This window comes from Talpa europaea (genome assembly GCF_964194135.1).
Source record: "Talpa europaea genome assembly, chromosome: 6".
Classification (NCBI taxonomy): Eukaryota; Metazoa; Chordata; class Mammalia; order Eulipotyphla; family Talpidae; genus Talpa; species Talpa europaea.
The window spans coordinates 6,270,664-6,290,301 of NC_140072.1; the positions used below are offsets into that span (position 1 = coordinate 6,270,664).

Genomic DNA, 19,638 nt, shown 5'->3' on the forward strand with positions numbered 1-19,638 from the left:
TGCAGGGGAGCGCATCCCGGCACCAGCATTTTGCAGCAGGGACCTTTCTTGCTGGAGACTGTGTGAACCCAGCATAAGGCTCACCGAGGAGCCAGAGGTAAGCTGGGAGGCTTGCCCATGCCGGGCGCCTCCTAGCCTGCAGTTCCAGCCCAGAGGGGAGCAGCACCCACCACTGGGGCAGATCGGGCATGCAGGGGAGCACGTTCCCGCATCGCCATTTTGCAGCAGGGACCTTTCTTTGCTGGAGACTTGTGAACCCAGCAGAAGTTCCCCAGAGGAGCCAGTGGTGAGCTGGGAAGGTCGCCCAAGATGCCGGCCAGTACCAGCAACACAGTGTCACAAGGAATACGGCAAATTAGAAAACAGGCAGTAGGGAGTAGAAAAACCACATGCAACCCAGCAACTCCTCAGCAAAAAAGCACACCGCAAAAAGAAAACCATCTACCAGATTGCAACGACAGTAACTTGGAAGAACTTCTGAGCCTTCCAGATAGAGAATTTAAAATTGCTGTGATTAAAAAACTGACAGAAGTCATAAAGGAAAACAATGATAAGGGGAAAATAATTAATGACCAGAAGAATGAAATTGAGTCCCTAAAGAGGGAAGTAAAATAAATGCAGGAGATCAAAGAATTAATGGAGACGCTAAAGAACTCTGGGAAAGCAATGAAAGCAGAACAGATGAAATGGAAGAACGAATAAGTACTCTTGAAGACACAGAAATAAAAAGAACTAAAACAGAAAAGGAAGGAGAAGTACGAAGAAAAAAGACCGAAGAAAGACTTCGGGAACTATCTGACTCCATGAGGAAAGGAAATATAAGAGTTATAGGAATCCCAGAAGGAGAGGAGAGAGATGTAGGAACAGAGAAAATATTCAAGGATATAACTGAAGAGAACTTCCAAACACGAAAAAGGAGCTGAAAATTGATATACAAGAAGCAAGAAGAACACCAAACTTCCATGACGAAAGGAAAAATACAGCAAGACACATAATAGTAAAGCTCCCAAGAATCCAAGACAAGGAAAAAATAATGAAACTAACAAGAGGGAAGAAACAGATAACATTCAAAGGGAAACCAATCAGACTGACATCAGACTTCTCTGAAGAAACACTACGGGCAAGGAGAGAGTGGAGGGACATAGTCAACAGACTCCAAGAAAACAGATGCCAACCAAGAATACTCTATCCCGCAAAGCTCTCCTTCCTCTTTGAAGAAAGAATAAGGACCTTCCCAGACAAACAGAAACGCTGGAATTTTATTATGACTAAACCCCCACTCCAAAAAATACTACAAGGAGTCCTAAAGCCAGAACCTCAGAGGGACGAATAACAACAAAAGAAGGCCAAAGAAAGTTATTAAAAGAATAAATAAATAAAATCAAAGGAAAGACAAACACAATGGCAAATACAGATGCTAACATATCAACACTAACTCTAAATGTAAATGGACTAAACCCTCCAATAAAAAGACACAGAGTTGCAGGCTGGTTTAAGAAACAAAACCCAACCTTTTGCTGTCTCCAGGAAACACATTTAGCTGCAAAAGATAAAAATAGACTCAAAGTTAAAGGATGGAAAAGAATTCTACAAGCAAATGGACCAAAAAAGAAGGCAGGAACAGCTATACTCATATCAGATAAAACAGATTTCAAACTTAAAAAGATAAAAAGAGACCCCAGTGGTCATTACATTATGATCAAGGGGACAATACTTCAGGAAGAAATAACACTCATTAACATATATTCACCCAACGAAGGAACACCAAAATATATCAGACAACTATTGGCATCTCTGAAAACAGACATCAGAGAAAACACATACGTAGTGGGAGACTTCAACAAACCACTATCAACAATGGATAGATCAACAAGACAAAAAATGAGTAAAGACACTAAAGCTCTAAATAAGGATCTAGAGTGCTTGGGCTTAACAGACATATATAGAACACTAAACCCAAAAAAATCTGAGTATACATTTTTCTCAAGTGCACACGGATCATTCTCTAGGATCGATCATATACTGGGACACAAGACAAACATCAACAGACACACTAAGATTGAAATCATACCAACCATCTTTTCTGACCATGAAGGCATCAAACTAGAAATAAACCATAAAAAGAAGGCAAGGTACTCTCCTACCTCGTGGAGATTGAAACCCACACTACTGGAAGTCCACTGGACTAACGAGGAGATAGAAGAAATTAAAAAATTCTTTGAATTGAATGACAAGGAGGACACCAATTTCCTAAATGTATGGGATGCAGCAAAAGCAGTAATAAGAGGAAAATATATAGCAATAGATGCTCACATCAAGAAACAAGAAAGAACTCAAAGAAACAACCTAATCTCGAAGCTCAAAGATCTAGAAAAAGAACAACAAAAAAACCCCAAAACCAGTAGAAGAAAAGAAATAATAAAAACCAAAGCAGAAATAAATGAAATCGAAACTAAAAAAACAATCCAAAGATCAATGAAACCAAGAGCTGGTTCTGCGAAAAAATAAATAAAATAGATAAACCCCTAGCCAGGCTCACAAGGGCAAAAAGGGAGAAAGCACAAATACATAGGATAATAAATGAAAGAGGAGAAATCACAACGGACACAGCAGAAATCAAAAGAATAATTAATAACTACTATGAACAGTTATATGGAAACAAGTTCAACAATCTAGAGGAGATGGACAAATTCCTACAACTCTACAATCACCCAAAGCTAGATAAAGAAGAAATAGAACACCTAAACAGACCAACTACAAGCAGCGAAATTGAAATGGTAATCAAAAACCTCCCCAAAAACAAAAGCCCAGGACCTGATGGATTTACAAATGAATTCTACCAAACATTCAGAGACGAATTGGTGCCTATCCTTCACAAACTCTTCCAAAAAATTGAGAAGGAAGGTATAATACCTAACATGTTCTATGAAGTCAACATTACACTAATACCAAAACCGAACAAGGACAACACAAAAAAAGAAAACTATAGGCAATCTCCCTAATGAACACTGATGCAAAAATCCTCCATAAAATTTTAGCTATCAGAATCCAACAGTGTATCCATAAGGTAATTCACCACGACCAAGTAGGATTCATTCCAGGGACACAAGGATGGTTCAACATCCGAAAATCAATCAACGTTATCCAACACATCAACAAAAAGAAATATAAAAACCATATGATAATATCAATAGATGCCGAGAAAGCTTTCGACAAAGTGCAACACCCATTCATGATAAAAGCCTTTGAAATTCTTGGGATACAAGGAACATACCTCAACATCATAAAGGCCATATACGACAAGCCAACAGCCAGTATCATTCTCAATGGTGAAAAGCTGAAAGCAATTCCATTAAGATCTGGAACAAGACAAGGATGTCCACTCTCACCACTGCTTTTCAATATAATACTGGAAGTCCTAGCCAGAGCAATAAGACAAGAGAAAGACATACAAGGAATCCAAATAGGAAAAGAAGAAGTCAAACTATCACTATTTGCAGATGATATGATAATATACATAGAGAACCCCAAAAACTTCCCAGAAAAACTAATTCAACTCATCAATCAGTTCAGCAAAGTGGCAGGATACAAAATCAACATGCAAAAGTCAGAAGCCTTCCTATACACTAACAATAAATCTGAAGAAGAAAAAATGAAAAAAACCATCCCCTTTATTATCGAAACAAAAAAAATCAAATACTTGGGAATAAATCTAACAAAAGAGGTAAAGGACCTTTACAAAGAAAACTTTAAAACACTGTTAAAAGAAATAGAAGAAGATACAAAGAAATGGAAAGACATCCCCTGCTCATGGATTGGAAGAATAAACATTATTAAAATGGCCATCCTTCCAAAAGCAATATACAGATTCAATGTTATTCCAATAAAAATTTCAATGTTATTCTTCAAAGAAATAGAACAATTATTGATGAAATTCACATGGAATCACCAAAAACCCTGAATAGCCAAAGCTCTCCTGAAAAAAAAGAAGGGAATGGAGGCATCACACGCCCAGATTTCAGGCTATACTACAAAGCCATAATCATCAAAACTGCATGGTATTGGAACAAGAACAGACACACAGACCAATGGAATCGAATAGAAAATCCAGAAATAAACCCACAGATTTATGGTCAACTAACCTTTGACAAAGGAGCAAAGAATATGCATTGGAGCAAAGAAAGTCTGTTCAATAAATGGTGCTGGGAAAACTGGGTCGCTACATGCAAAAGAATGAAGCTTGACTACTACCTCACACCATACACAAAAACCAACTCAAAATGGATTAAAGAACTAGACATAAAACCTGAAACCATAAAATACATGGAAGGAAATACAGGCGAAACACTACGTGATTTGCACATCAAAGACATCTTTACAGACACATCACCCAAAGCAGTGATAGTGAAGGCAAAGATAAACAGCTGGGACTACATCAAATTAAAGAGCTTCTGCACAGCAAAAGAGACAATAACAAAAACAAAGAGAAACCCCACCAACTGGGAGAACATTTTTGTACACAACACTAATGATAAAGGATTGATCACAAAAATCTACAAAATGCTGATGAGACTCAACAACAACAAAGAAAATAATCCAGTCAAAAAATGGGCAGAAGAGCTAAAAAGAAACTTCTCTGAAGAGGAAATGCAAATGGCCAACAGGCATATGAAAAAATGTTCAGCATCACTTGTAATCAGGGAAATGCAAATCAAAACTACCATGAGATACCATCTCACACCAGTGAGAATGGCACATATTAAAAAAACTAGCAACAACAAATGTTGGCGAGGGTGTGGAGAAAAAGGAACTCTCCTGCACTGTTGGTGGGAGTGCAAACTGGTCCAACCACTATGGAGAGCTGTGTGGAGATTTCTGGACCTACTAAACACAGAGCTTCCATATGATCCAGCAATTCCACTCCTAGGTATTTACCCAAAGGACACAGAAACATCAATTCCATAGAGTACCTGCACCCCTATGTTTATAGCAGCACTACTTACAATAGCTAAGCTTTGGAAACAGCCCAAATGCCCAAAAATAGATGACTGGATCAAGAAGATGTGGTACATATATACCATGGAATATTACTCAGCACTAAAAAAAGATAAACACATGCAATTTGCAGCAACATGGATGGCGCTGGAAGGGATCATGCTCAGCGAAATAAGCCAGCGCTGGAAGGGATCATGCTCAGTGAAATAAGCCAAAAAGAAAAAGAAAAATACCGGATGGTCTCACTCATAGCAGGAATCTAGAAAACTTAAATAAGGGACAAGGAAAATGAATAACTATAAGAAAGAGATAATCAAAATCAACAAAAAACTATGAACCAGAGACACTCTATGGGGGGTGGGGGGTGGGGAGGGGAGGGATTGGGGTCAAAATAAGGGGGTTGCAATTGCATGGGGAATATAAAAATAAAATTTATTAAAAAAAAAAAAGTCCTTATCTGTGAAACACGTCCAGTGACCCTCACCCTGGACTCGTTCCTGGGGTCAAACAAGAGAACAGATGGGTGCTAGAATGAGGGGATGGATATTAATGGAAGGAAAAGCACAAAGCAGTGTTCTATTATGAACTGATCTATAAATACAAGCTGTTTTAAGATCTAGTGTCATATAAACTGAGAGGCTGACCTAATTTTTATTTTTTTTTAACTTTTTTTTATTTTTTTTTTTAATAGAGGCATGTTTTATTTACTTATTTGTTTGTTTGTTTATACAAGCACTGGGTACAGTCAGAAGCGCAGGAGGGTGAGAGAATTCACCAGAGCCAGAGCAGGGAGCAGAGCAGGCAGAAGGACCAAAGTACACTGCTGAGGGGAGCAGCGGGCGGCAGGAGAGGTCTGCGCGCCATGTGGGACCCTCCTCCGGTGGCCGGGGAGCAGCCGGGGATCGAACCAGCGCTGCAGAGGCTGCGGGCAGCTTCGCAACCCAGAGCTCAACTGCTGCGCCACCGGGGAGGCCCTGACCTAATTTTTAAAAATCTACTTTTGGGTTCAATTCACAATCACATATTTCAGTCTGTGCTAAAAGCAAAGGAATAATTAATGGACACTCACTATGGTGGGATCAATCTTGCCATAGGTCAGACAGGCTCTCAACACGGCCAGCGTAGGCTTTGGTCTAAGGAGCTAAGGTCCCCTGAGGCATGGTGGCCGGGGAAATCTGCTGCCATTGCTTAAAGAATGCAGCTTGCTCTGCATTAGCAAGAGCAGTGAAGCTCCTCCAGGCTAAGAAGTCCTTATCCTTACCTCAGGCCTCTGCCCTTCCACTGCTTTGAATTCTCCTGTGCTTGCACTTTGCTCTGCCCTTCCTATGACCTAAAAGAATGTAGCTTCTTCTAGGTAATGGTAAATGCAGGTAAAGGTTTATCAGTGAACAGTCCTCTGGACCTGAGAAACTCATCTATTTCCTCTCAGAGTAAAGATGAAGTCATTTCCTCCTCACAATGTGCAGTCTCCCTTTCCTCCCTCCTCGACGCCCCACGCTCCTTAGCACAGGATAGATATCTCTGGTTCACCCCCATTTTACTTTAGTATTGTTAGGGGGAAATGATGTCCTGAGCTAATCGCATACAGGCTTTGTGGACTCCACCCCCACTCCAGACTAAAGCCATTAAGACATTGGGAAAGACAAATCCCATCACCACCAAAGGGAGGGTGGCTGCGACCTGAGGGTGGAGTTGGGCAGCCAGGTTGGGTATAAAAACCAAACACGTGGGCCATAGGCTGGCTCGCTCTCTTGCTCGCCTCCTGGCTTCACGGCTCCTGGCTGGCGGCAGCTCTCAGAGCGCCATTTGGGATTCCTGATGGGCAGATCGGGTAGGACTCATTTAAAACTTTGTCTCCCACTTTTCTCCCTGAGCTGTCCATTTCCTCATTTCCCCTTCCCTTGTCAATAAACCTTTTACTAACTTTTTGCGTGTGCCTGCAGTAGAGCATTGATAAGTGTTTTTAAGCGCACGGGTGAGGACCCACAGTCAGGCACCCCGTTTTGTATCAGGGGCTGCCCGATAACAGTATTTGCAGTAAATTCTCCAAATATATGTTATTAAATGTTGGCTTTTCACCTACTAATCCAACTGGTATTAGTTTATTTGTTCACTGAGCCTCAAAAGAACCAGTGGGGTAGGGGCATGTCCCCTGCTCCCTGACACAACAGCTGCTAAAAATTTCTTCAAAAAGTACTTTTTCAGGGCCTCCCCTCGTGGCACAGCAGTTGAGCGCTGGACTGTGAAGCTGTCCACAGCCTTTGCAGCGCCAGTTCGATCCCGGGCCACCGGCAAGGGTCCCATATGGCATGCAGACCTCTCCTGCCGCACCGGCTGCTCCCCTCAGTAGTGTACTTCGTCAGTCTGCCTGTTCTGCTCCCCGCTCTGGCTCTGGTGAATTCTGTCACCCTCCAGCGCTTCTGACTGCACCCAGTGCTTGTATAAATAAATTAATTAATTTTAAAAAAAATCCACAAGTTTAAAAAAAAAGTATTTCTTTATTAGTTCCTTTTCAAATTTAAAATCTTTAACCAGGGCTCCCAAGTGGCACAGCGGTTGAGCGCTGGGTTGCGAAGCTGCCCTCAGCCTCTGCAGCGCCGGTTCAATCCCCGGCTGTTCCCCGGCCACCAGAGTAGGGTCCCACATGGTGCGCAGACCTCTCCTGCCACCCGCTGCTCCCCTCAGCAGTGTACTTCGGTTCTTCTGCCTGCTCTGCTCCCTGCTCTGGCTCTGGTGAATTCTCTCACCCTCCCGTGCTTCTGACTATACCCAGTGCTTGTATAAATAAATAGATAAAGCTGGAGAAAATTACTAAAAAAAAAAAGAACATATAAAAAAATAAATAAATAAAAAATAAAATCTTTAACCAGGATTATTTTGAAATCAGCATACTTTAAGATAGAAATAAAGTGACAATTATACTCACTATAGGAAGAAACACTATAACACATTCACTCAAGTTGTTTCATCTTAATTTCATGGTCTCTTCCTTCACTTGAGAAACATCTGAGTACCCACTACATATCAGGTGATGTTCTAAGAACAGGTACATAATTTTGATCAAGTGTCTGCTTTCCTGCAATCTACACAAATAACCCAAGTATATTATATACCACCACAGGGTGGCCACTACAATAAATACAATTAACATTCACTAATATCTAGTCTTCTCTTCTTTCTGGACACACAAAGAACTAGTTCCAAGTTCCCTGTAAGTGGAACAAGCACAAGATTAGCTGCAGCTTAAGACAGTAAAGAAGTTCCACCTTTTCTGTTCCCCTCCTAAGGACAGTGGGACCTCAAGTGGTCACCAGCCTCCACAGATCTATTCATTGCCACTTGGAACAATCTGTCCAGGGAAATCACGGTACCACCAGTAGGCTTAACCACAAACAAGCAATAAGTTTTCATGTCATAAGCCACAGAAATGTGCTATGAGACTCCTTTTAGTATCACTACTGAGTCCAGCCTACACTGACTATTAAAACATCAAGGAGCGCCTGATACAAAACAGAGGTTCAACTGTAGAGCAAATGAACAAATGGTTGGCTGAATGGCAAGTGTGCAATGGTAGTTAAGAATCTGAACAGAGTACTTCTGCCAGAGTCTGGACACCGATCCCGCCAGTTACTAAAGTACACTCCACTTTCCTCATCACCAGCTTGGGGCTAGTAACATAGCCAGCCTCACACACTTACTGACACTTAAATGAGCTGGCACACAAAATGGCTCACTCAGGCGAGCCACCAGCATGTAAGAAGTGCTCAGTAATGGTTAACATCTAAACACACAAATGAAATTAACAGGACTGGTGTTAGGTTTGTTTTTCCAATAAATTACAATTTTTGTTACTGAAAATGAGACCAGGGTAAATACGGTAAGCCTTAAATTTGATATTTGAAAGAAATACTAAAATGTCACTCACATTAAATCGCTTTCCTCATTTGAGACATATTATTTCCTCCTCAATATCTTACAAAGGTCTTATCTGTCTAAGACCTATTAACCAAGTGAAATGCCATAACTAATACTTACTGCCGTGACCCTGTCTGCACCGTTGGTGACCTGCTTGTAATAAGGGGATCCTGAAAGAACTCTCCAGGCAGAAAGGCCACAGCTAGAGGCTTTGGATATGCCCACTTCAGCAGTTTCACAGCCACCAATCAGTAAAAGTCTAAAAAAACAGGAAAATAAAAAGAATTAATAAGTTTCTAATCGGAACAAGACATCATCAAAACCAAGAGAGCAGAAACAGTTGCCTTCACAAGGAAAACCAAAGTAAAACAGCCACAGACTGAACCTAGAAGGCAAATATTTTAGAGGAGAAGAGAAAACCAGATGGTCTCTCAATTAGAATTCACCTTGACACAAAGAGAGGTAGGGCTTGGACACTCCAGAACCTGACACGCACAGGGGAACTTAGAAATGAGGAAAAATGTCCTAAGGTTGGCGACTGTCAAGAAAACTTTCTGTACCAGCCACCAACAAACTTGGATGAACAGATGTGTCCCCTCACCCAGGTGCCAGCAGTAATGACAGCGGAGGATCAGGAGCCACGAGGGCGCACTGCCAGATGTTAGAAGGCTGTGACAGCTGGGAGCCAAGACGAGGACCAGGACACAAGCCCAAGTAATAACCGTGTTGAACCAAGATGGTTTCGTGGCTTACTGTGTGTTATGACGGCTTCACTTTTTTTTAATTTTTTTAATATATTTTTTACATCATTTTTCATTTTGCATAATGTATGTATGTACATCTTGGTTATAGTCCCCATAGAATTCCCACCCCCCTTGTTTTGATCCTACTCCCTTTTCCTCACCACCCCCCATAGTGTATCTCTGGTTTATAGTTGCTTGTTGATTTTTATTTTTACTTTATTATAATTAGACTTTTTCCTGGTCCCTTATTTAGGGTTTCTAAATTCCTGCTTTACTCTTCTGTCCCATTTTGTTAGCTGATAAAGGCCAGTGACCAACAGGGCAAAGATTCTAAAAAACTGAAAGTCAAAAAGAATGTGTGCCCACTATACAAATGAAGCTGATTAATAATGGAAACCAAACTGTTGTGATTTTTAAAGTTATGTTCATAACTCTGGCAAGGATCTGTATAACAGATACCAAAACCACCTGTCAAAAAAAGAAAAACAGTTTGAAAGTAAATGTTCCCATATATTAGAAAGAACACCGCGATTACGGTAAATTGTCTTTCTCAGTGACAATAAGGCAATAGAATAACAGAAGAGAGAAACTACAGGCTTCTCAGTGTTGAAATAAAGAAAAAAATAAATATAATAGGTCCCTTCACAGGGAGGGGAAAAGGAACGGGTTGGGACAAAGAAAGAAGGAAGCACAATGGACCATGGTGATGACTGTAGGGAATGTAGTGTGGGAACATTACAGCGGTGATACTTGTTGGGGGGAATCCTAATGTTACGTCAATTATAAAAATAAATACATTTATTTAGAAATATTAAAAAAAAAAAAATAGGTCCCTTCCCTGCTACCTAGAGAGCAATGGGGTGAGGAAGACTTCAAATCAGAGGTTCCACTTGGCAAATCTATACAACGTGCACAAATAATCTACTACTGCGCTAAGGAACAGAAAACAATTATCAGGCTCCTGTTACATCAAAATGTATATAATAACTATCATTACCAAGCTTGCATTTCGTCAAAAAGAGGATGCACTGTGTTTATTACCTTTTTTCTGACCACACTCATAGAAAACAGAAAGAAACCCTTTAAAATTTTCATTTCTGCAGAGAAATTGAAAGTTGAAAGAAAACAACCCTTCATAAGGCCTTCATAAGGTCCTTTAAGTTGGCTTGCAAAAGGCTGACTCAGTTATGTGGTCATATTAACCAGTGTTAATTGTTAAAAGTTGAAAGTAAACATTGTAAAAAAAAAAAAAAGAAGAAGAAAAGAAAAATGATGTAAAATATATATAAATAAAATAAATTTTTAAAAAGTTAAAAAATTATAAATACAAGAGTTTCCGGATGTAGCACATGAGGTCTCAATATTGACCTGTCAAGGCCAGTAGAAGTATTTGTTCAAACCTAGTCAGAAAGAACTTGTTAGTGCAAAAAGCAACACTGAGCCTCTGTTGATTCTGCTCGCTTTAAGGTTGGCAGAAAAAAAATCTCCCAGATAATGTCCACCTCCTGATACTTGAAACCCGTGAACATGTTATAGACATGAATTTAAGGCTGCTAATCAAGTGACCTTAAAACAGAGCAATCTTCCTGGAATACCCAGGTGCCCAAGATAAGCACAAGGTTCTTAAAAGGAAGACAGAAGCAAGAGGGTCAGTGTTGGAGTGGCACAGCAAGAAAGACACCATTGGCCACTGCTGACTCTGCAGGTGGAAGGGGCCACAAGCCAAGGAAGCTGGGCCACCTCTAAAAGCCAAAAAAGGGGCAAGAATTCAGATTTTCTCCAGGAGCCTTCAGAAAAGAGCACAGTCCTGCTGATACCTTGATCTGAGCTCAGTGCCACCCACTCCATACTACCCTTTCAGAACTGTCACATGGTAAATTGATTCAGGCCACCCACCAAGGTTGTGCAACCACAGGAAACTGCCTCACCCCTGCTTCCTTCCAGCACAAGGCTCAGTGAGCTGCCACTTGGATTCCACCACTGCTCTCCTTTCATCTGAATAATTGCTCTTGAACATGTGCTTCTGAACTAAGCTAACAATGATTGAAATAAAAACTCGTCTCTACCAAAGACTCTCTGACATAAGAATTTCGAAACTGTAAAATCCTCCCAGGTTTACCCATGGAGCTTAATTCAACTCAAAGTCTCAAAATTCATAAAGTTATAGAAATAAACGTCCTTTGTTCACGAAGCTACTTTGAGTCCCTGTCACTAGGTCTTTTCCTACTGCCTTTATATAAGTCTCAAATAAGTTTACATCACAGCAAACCGGAAGCAATAGATTTTGAGAGGATGGCTCGAGGCCACCTACTTTGAGCTGCTTCTACCCTGGGCCAGTCCTTGGAGCTAACACATCATCACCCTGCTCACCAGGGTGATTTGGGCCCACACTAAGTGAGTAGTAGTATTACTTGCCTAGAGCATTGTGCACACATGATGCTTTTATATCAAGATAATTCCCCCAAAAAAGGTATCTCTAATGCAGGTGAAATCAATTTTTTTCCTCTAGATATAGCTATCAATTTGAAGAAAATACCATTGACAAATGAAAAACACTTTAAACAACAATACAAAGACGCAATCTAAGCAATGGGGAATCTAAAAAAATTTACACAGCAGCAAACTACAGACTACATGAACTGGCTTCTTCAGTGGCATTCCCTTTCCTCAGTGGCATTCCCATTCCCTTCCCCCTTTCTCTGCCAAAAAGCTAGAGAGAAGCGAACAAAACAGATCAATGAACTAAGAGAGAGAAATGACTGGGTGTTTGAAGACTTTGAAAAATTGGGAAATGATTGTTAATTATCTTCAGATATGACCATGGTTGCAATAAAATGCTATCCAGGATTTAGTTAAAATAAATAGGAACAGATGGTGGAGATATAACAGGCACATACATGAAATGAGACCAGCCACGTGCTGGCTGTTGAGACTGTGACAGGCACAAGGGAGTCGGCATACTAGCCTCTGGACAGGCCTCAAATTTAAAGATTTTTTTTTTTTAAGTCATTTTGTTAGGAAAAACCCCTCTGAATAAAGAGGAACAGATAGTTTTGATCTACACTTCTACCTTTAATCCAGTGTTTTTCCATATAGAAAACATACTATTCATAAAATAGATCTTTACAAATCAGTAGCCTATAATTACAAGTAAAAACACTGAGAATTCCACAAATGCCCACATGGTCAAGAGAGAGCAAATAACTAAAATAATTTCTTCTCTCAACATACCACATATTTACTTTAACGGTTTTATTCGTTTCTCAAGGAACAGAACTCTACCATTTCATCTGTACTCCTATATCACGGAAGATACAGATGTCATATCTAGTTTTCAGGCTTAAAAATACGTGTATAAAAATTAAGTTGCCTGACTACTGAAGGCCACAAAGAGCTGAGACTTCCGATTTCTCATCCTCTGGCCTTGATACCAGGAGGCATTTCCTATCCACAAAATCTGATAAATATGATGGCTGTACAGAGCTCAAAATGGTAACAAAATGGTAAGTTCTATTAAGAACTAGATTCGGGCCTCCCTGTTGGCACAAGGGGTTAGGATGCGACCTATGAAGCTGTCCGCAGCCTCTGCAGCATGAGTTCGATCCCCAGCCATCCAGGGAGCTACCCACATGGCACAGCAGACCTCTCCTGACTCACCCGCTGCTCCCTTACTTTGGTAAGTCTGACTGTTCTGCGCCCCACTCTGTCTCTGGTGACTCCTCTCACCTCCCCCCCACACCTCTGGCCTGTGCCCCAGCTCTTGTATGCATAAATAAATAAATCTTAAAAAAAAAAAAAAAAAGAAGCTTAGATTACCATAGACTTAAAAATAAAAAAAAAAAACAAGAGATTCAATATCTGCTTCCAAGACACCTTTCCTCCACTCACCGCTGACTGAGGAGTAAATGGAACAAAGAAGCATAATGAGAAAGCAAGTCACATGTGTTCCCCCCAGGTGGTATGGCAGCTCTGGACGCTGATGCTCCAGCTGCAAGAACATATGTGTGTTCACACATGTGGCCAGACATGTGTACTGGGCAGGGCGCTGAGATGACTTCATCAACATGCTTACACAATGGGGAAGGGGGCAGCCATTGTGTGCCAAAGTGCGAGGCAGTGGACATGTGTGCTCTCTGCGTTCCAAGAGCCACTCTCTAATTAAAGCACATGACATATCCAGGGGCCTGGAATGAAAAGGCGCAAAAGATGACAACCATCTCTGAAGATGACAGCCCGGCCCACATCTGCCCAACTCAAGATGCTAATTTGGTCCATTATTGTTTTACTGAACTGCAACGTTGACAAAAGCTATTGCGAGTGAGCACGAAAGCAGTGTTGGGATAGGCTTTCCTGCGCGACACGAGCAAAGTAAAGAGGAATCAAGTTCCACTGGTAAAACCAAGTCACCGAAACGAAAACAGCCCATTTGACGGAAAGGAGAGAGAGCTTGGGCCCGGCACGACGCACACAGTCAATGTCTCCTGAGTGATGCAGTGAATTTAAAGCTCTAATTCTCCATAAGCAGCACAGTGAAAGGCACTGCAGACAGAAGCCTGTCCTCATTCTCACTGGCCCCCCAGTAGAAGGTAAGAGGAAATGAAGCCGGGGAAAGGAAGGATCATGGCAACAAGGTGGGTAACTGATCATGTGCTGGGGAGACATGAGGAGGGAGGGGGACAAACTGAAAAAGGGGGTAATGGAAATGCTCAGTGGAGAATTGAGTCAAGGAAAGCATCGGGAAGAACTCAAAATATTTGTGAAAGACCTAAGGACGTGAATAGAGAGAGGGGTTCCATGTTTTTTGATGGGCTCTCAATACCCAAGTATGCCAATTCTTCCTAAATTTATCTATAAATTGCATACAATTTCAAATAAAATCCCAACAGAATTTTTCATGGAGTTGAGCAAACCGATTTAATGAAACAAGACAAACATAAAATTCCCGTGGGAAGGCAGAGTTCTGAGAACAGTGAATTCATAGGAAGAACCTTTCCCTTTGGGAGCTGTGCTTTGTGGACACAGACCTGGAAAATGCTTTTCTACCCTGGAGTCAACAAGATGACTTATCCTTAGAATTTGACCACATTAAAATCTAAAACAACGACCCATACGTAAAAAGGCAAATCACACAAGGAAAAGTTATTGTAACACGTAAGACAGAGTATTACCAGACGGATATTATAAAGACCTCCCACAACCAGCGCAAAAGAAAAATGGACAAAGAATAAGCAAGTTACAAAAGGAAAAATCCAAAAACCAATAACAAAGTCTAAAACAACACTGATTTACATGAGGCATGTTCTAGATGGTTAGTGATTATGCAGTAACTCTTACAAACTATTGGTGAGATAGCATATTGGAGCAACCATTCTGTAGAAAGATATGATAACGTGGGGCAAATGCACACCCCCCCATATCCCACAGACTGTGTTCTAAGCAAATTCTAGAGCAATTCTTGAACAGCGACATTTATCTCTTGGAACAAAGAATATTCTGTATAGCACTATTTATAATACAGGAAAATTAGAAATGTTTAAATGTTCAAGAGGGATAGATAAGATAATTCAATAAATTGTCCAGGGAAACAAAGTATAAGAGAAAAACATGAAAGCATGTAGTGGAATTTTGTTTGTAACATTTTCAGGTTTTTATTTACATTTTTGTGTGCACATATACAGATAACAGACATATCTTAAAGATAAATTTAGTATGTGTGAATTTTGGGTAGCAGGAACTTCTCTGTCCCTCACATCATTATTCTCTCTCCTATTTTAGTTTATAAAGAGGAACATCAAGGTAAATATCCCAAATTATACGCATCAAATTTTCTAGTTAATGATGTCACAGAGAAAAAAAGTCAGTGAATTGGCCTCGTGACATTTTGAGGTTGTTTACACATTAATGATCATATCTTAAGCAGTCTGTGATTTACGTACTGAAAGGGTTAGGGGGAAAGGATGTCCTGAGCAAAACACCATACAGGCTTTGTGGATGCCATTCCCACTCCAACAAGACACTGGGAACTACAAATCCCATGATCCCCAAAGAGAGAGTTGCAAGGACGTGAGGGCGGAGTTAAGCAGCCATTTTCTCTGTTTGGATATTTAACTGGCCATGTGAGTGGGGGTAGCTCTCTCGTGGCTGGTGTTCTTGGCCAGGCAGCGTGTGGTCTCAGTGGGTCATTTGGGATTCCAGGTTGGTGGAACAGGTAGGATGCATTTAAGAATTTATCTCCCTCTTTTTCTCTCTGAGCTGTTCATTTCCTCATTTCCCTTTCCCTTGTAAATAAACCTTTTGTTAATGTTTTGTGTGTGCCTGCAGTTTAAGTCTCTTTAAGTGTGCAGGTGAGAACCCCAAATCAGGCAACCCGTTTTATATCGGGGATGCCCTGTAACAAAAGGACTACTAGATTTTTGCAGAAATTAAGTCTACCGACAGTACCATAGGAAATAATTTATATCATTAATGTTATTTTCCATTGCAGTAAGTTCCTTCACCCAACACCTGGTGGAAACCATTACTTCATTATATAGGGTATTTGGCTCCTAAGTGCCTACCTTAAAAATCACATTTGAAGCAAATAATTCGTTTTAAATAATTCTATAAAGATAAAAGCGAAACAGAATTTCTATTAAGACAACCTGAATTCTCTAGATGAACACACATGATTTAGGGAGGTTTCACCCTCTCCTTAACAAAAACAGAAGGGAACGAGAGAGAGATAACTTCTCTAAAAATCTTTGACCTCAAGATGTTGTGAAAAATAGGACAATCATGGGTCTAGGAGTCAGTGATATCAGGTCCAAATACTTTTGCAACAAAAGAAAAACTGTGATCTTAAGAAATTCCCTTTTCCCACCATTTAGAACCTTCTTAATAAACCATTAACAGTCGCCTTGAAATCAATGTGGAGTATCATGTCTAGTGCACCCAGCCGATCAATATCATGAAGTAGGATGCATAGACATACAGTCATATGAGTGGATGAAAATGAGCAGAGTCCACTCCAGGGGATAGGTCAAGTCCACCACTGCACAGCTCCTCTTGAAGAACTTAGAGTTAGGTACAAAAAAGGTAGAAAGGGAAGAAAAACTACATGGAGGAAGAGACCAGCAAAGACTTCAGAGGCTAACACCAGTGAAAGTCTAATCCTCTAGACAATTTCCCAGACAGGTAAAGGTATCATGCAAGTAACATTCTAAACCAAGGGAACTTGATGAACAAGAGCAAAGTTTGCAACTAGTGTGTTTGGAGAATGACAAGAAAAGCAGCGAGAGCTTCTGGCCTATAAAAGGTTGTGCATGTAGCAGGATGGAAAGGTCAAAGGGCTCCACAATGCGCGAGGCAGACTGGCTCACTTCTGGCACTATCACCTTCTAGCTCCTGCAGTAACAATAGGGCAAACCATGCCCCCATGACTGAACTTTGAGCCACTGAGCACAGCAGCTGTGTCTGTGTCCTGCACGGTGTTTACCACAGTGGTTTCACTCAAGAAACCTTGGCTCAGCTATGCGGAAAAACTACAGGACACAAAGATCAGGGGCACAAGGACAGCCCTGTCCTTGGCTTAACCTCTCCAGACTTCCATTCTCCCACTGCAGAAATGAAGAGGTTGAGCCACATGATGGATGAAACTCACCTCCAGCTGTGAGCTCTGACACTCTTAAGAGTCTAAATCTCAAAGCAAGAAGAAGAGGTACCAGACAATAAAAATAAACAGTGACTGATAGAGGAAAAAAAACACAGAGTGAGTAAAAATAGCAGGAAAAAAGGCAGCGGCCAGGGCAGAACAAGGGGCAGTAAAAAGGGGGTGGTCAAAGCACCTGAGGAAAGGAAGGTAGGGACAGAATGTGTGCTCCTAGGCTCCACCACACAGTGACACTCAGGAGCTGGGAGAGCTAACGGTGCAGTGAGAAATTAATCCAAGAATTACAAATGGCTTGTTAAGGAAGTTCTTCAAATAACTGTTGGAAGAATCTGCCATCTAGTGGCCTAAAACTCCTTAAAGTCAAGCAAAGAAGTTTGAAATGAAACAAGAAATTCTAGTATATAGACCAGCCAATGAGAACGCCCTTGCAGAATACAACAGGTGAAAGGAGATAAAAGGAAAGAAAAAATGATGCATCCCAAATCAAAAAGTACTTAAGACTAAGAATCCCTAGCTAAGTAAAGGCTCAAAAAATACCACCTAGAGCCTCCCTGGTGGCACAAGGGGTTAAGCACCGCACTGTGAAGCTGTCCACAGCTTCTACAGTGTGGGTTCGATCCCGGCCTGCTGGCGAGAAGCCCACGTGGTGCAGCAGACCTCTCCTGTCTCGCCTGCTGCTCCCCTCAGCAGTGTATTTCGTCAGTCTGCCTATTCTGTTCCCCGCTCTGTCTCTGGTGAATCCTCTCACCCTTCCACGCATCTGGCCTATACTCCGGTTCTTGTATAAAAATAAATAAATCTTTAAAAAAAATTTAAAAAAAAACTACCACCTACTGCTTTACTACCGGATGTTATTCTCTGTCAGGATAATTAAAATATTCCAAATTTTAATTCATTTTAGCGAATCTTAAACATTCCTTAATATAAAAACATTACTAGTTTTAATACTTAAAATTCTGTGTATACTTATTAATTTATTAAAGAGCTTATACGAAGAAAACACACATAATCTTTACACTAGTGGTTCGCAAATGTAAGGATGCATCAGAAATATCTGGAGCGTTTGTAAAAACACACACAGCTGGACCTTGCCTCCAGAGCTTCTGAGACAGTAGGTTGAGGGAGGAGTTCAATCATTTGCATTCTTAGTAATTTCCCTGGTGATTCCAATATAGCAGGTGGTGAAGGATCACACTTCGAGAACACACAAAATTTCATCATGCTGAGAGCTTTAATCTGAGCTCTGGAGGACATGGTTCACTATAAATCAAATTACAAAGCAGCGTATTCTTTAGTCAACACATGCTTAGGTATGCTCACAGAACATTCATTACATTGAATGATTAGTTGTCTAAGACAAAACACGAGAATTTTTTGTGGATGGATAAAGCACTTTTCCACTACTTAGTTCAGCAATGAAATCATTTCGTTCTCACAACTGGATCCTATCTGATCCATTCCACAGCTATCCTTTTTCCTGATTTCAGAACCATTCAGGTTCTGAAACCAAATTGTCACTTCTAGTCCAGTACCAGTAGATTAATTTTTAAGTCTTACTCAAACTTGTTTTCCCCCAGAAAATAAGTCTGGTCTTTGAACTCCAGCTCCCCCCCTACCGAGCCCTGCTAATGGTTGTCAGGTACCCCTGAAAGTGGGCCTTCCCCTACAGCCTGCACCAAACTCCCTACCAGTTTTCCACTGGTAAATGCTGCCTGATAGTCTGCACGTGACGGCCTGCAACCTCCAGCAGTCTCTCAAAATACCACCTACTGGCTGTGCCTAGTGACGTGCCACAAAGTCCAGTCCAAAAAGAATGACTTCCCTTGGAAGTAAACCGTTAATTTGCTACACGATGAAGAACAGATTCAGGTTTCCTCTTTCCTAATCCAGTACACATTTTATTACATCAAAAATATATGTATTTACATAGCCTTTTTCCCTATAAGACATACTAAGCATCATTCTTTCATTCCTATATAAAGCTAAAGACAACTCAACAGGCCTCCTTCAGCTCTCTACTCCTAAGAGAGGGTCCCACAAAGTTAGAATCAGTCCCAAATAGAAGAAATTCAACGCAGTTCAAGTTACTTTTAAAATTGCACTTTCGGGCCTCCCTGGTGGCACAAGGAGTTAAAACACAACCTAAGAAGCTATCTGCAGCCACACAGCACGAGTCCAATCCCCAGCCAGGGAGCTACCCACGTGGCGCAGCAGAACTCTCCTAACTCGCCGCCCGCTGCTCCCCTCAGCAGTGTATTTCTTCAATTTGCCTGTTCTGTTCCCCACTCTGTCTCTGGTGAATCCTCTCACCCTCCCGCGCATCTGGCCTGTACCCCA

General features: G+C 41.0%; 1 protein-coding gene across 3 annotated transcripts in view; it reads right to left on the minus strand.

Moving 5' to 3' along the window:
- NBAS (NBAS subunit of NRZ tethering complex) overlaps positions 1-19,638 on the minus strand; it is a gene marked incomplete at both ends in the record, with an annotated part of 254,711 nt that overhangs the window by 206,664 nt on the left and 28,409 nt on the right. For all 3 annotated transcript variants that reach the window (XM_084235165.1, XM_084235164.1, XM_084235163.1), the window contains one exon: positions 9,031-9,169. In XM_084235165.1, coding sequence (XP_084091291.1) covers positions 9,031-9,169 — 139 coding nt within the window. The remainder of the gene's footprint in view (positions 1-9,030; positions 9,170-19,638) is intronic.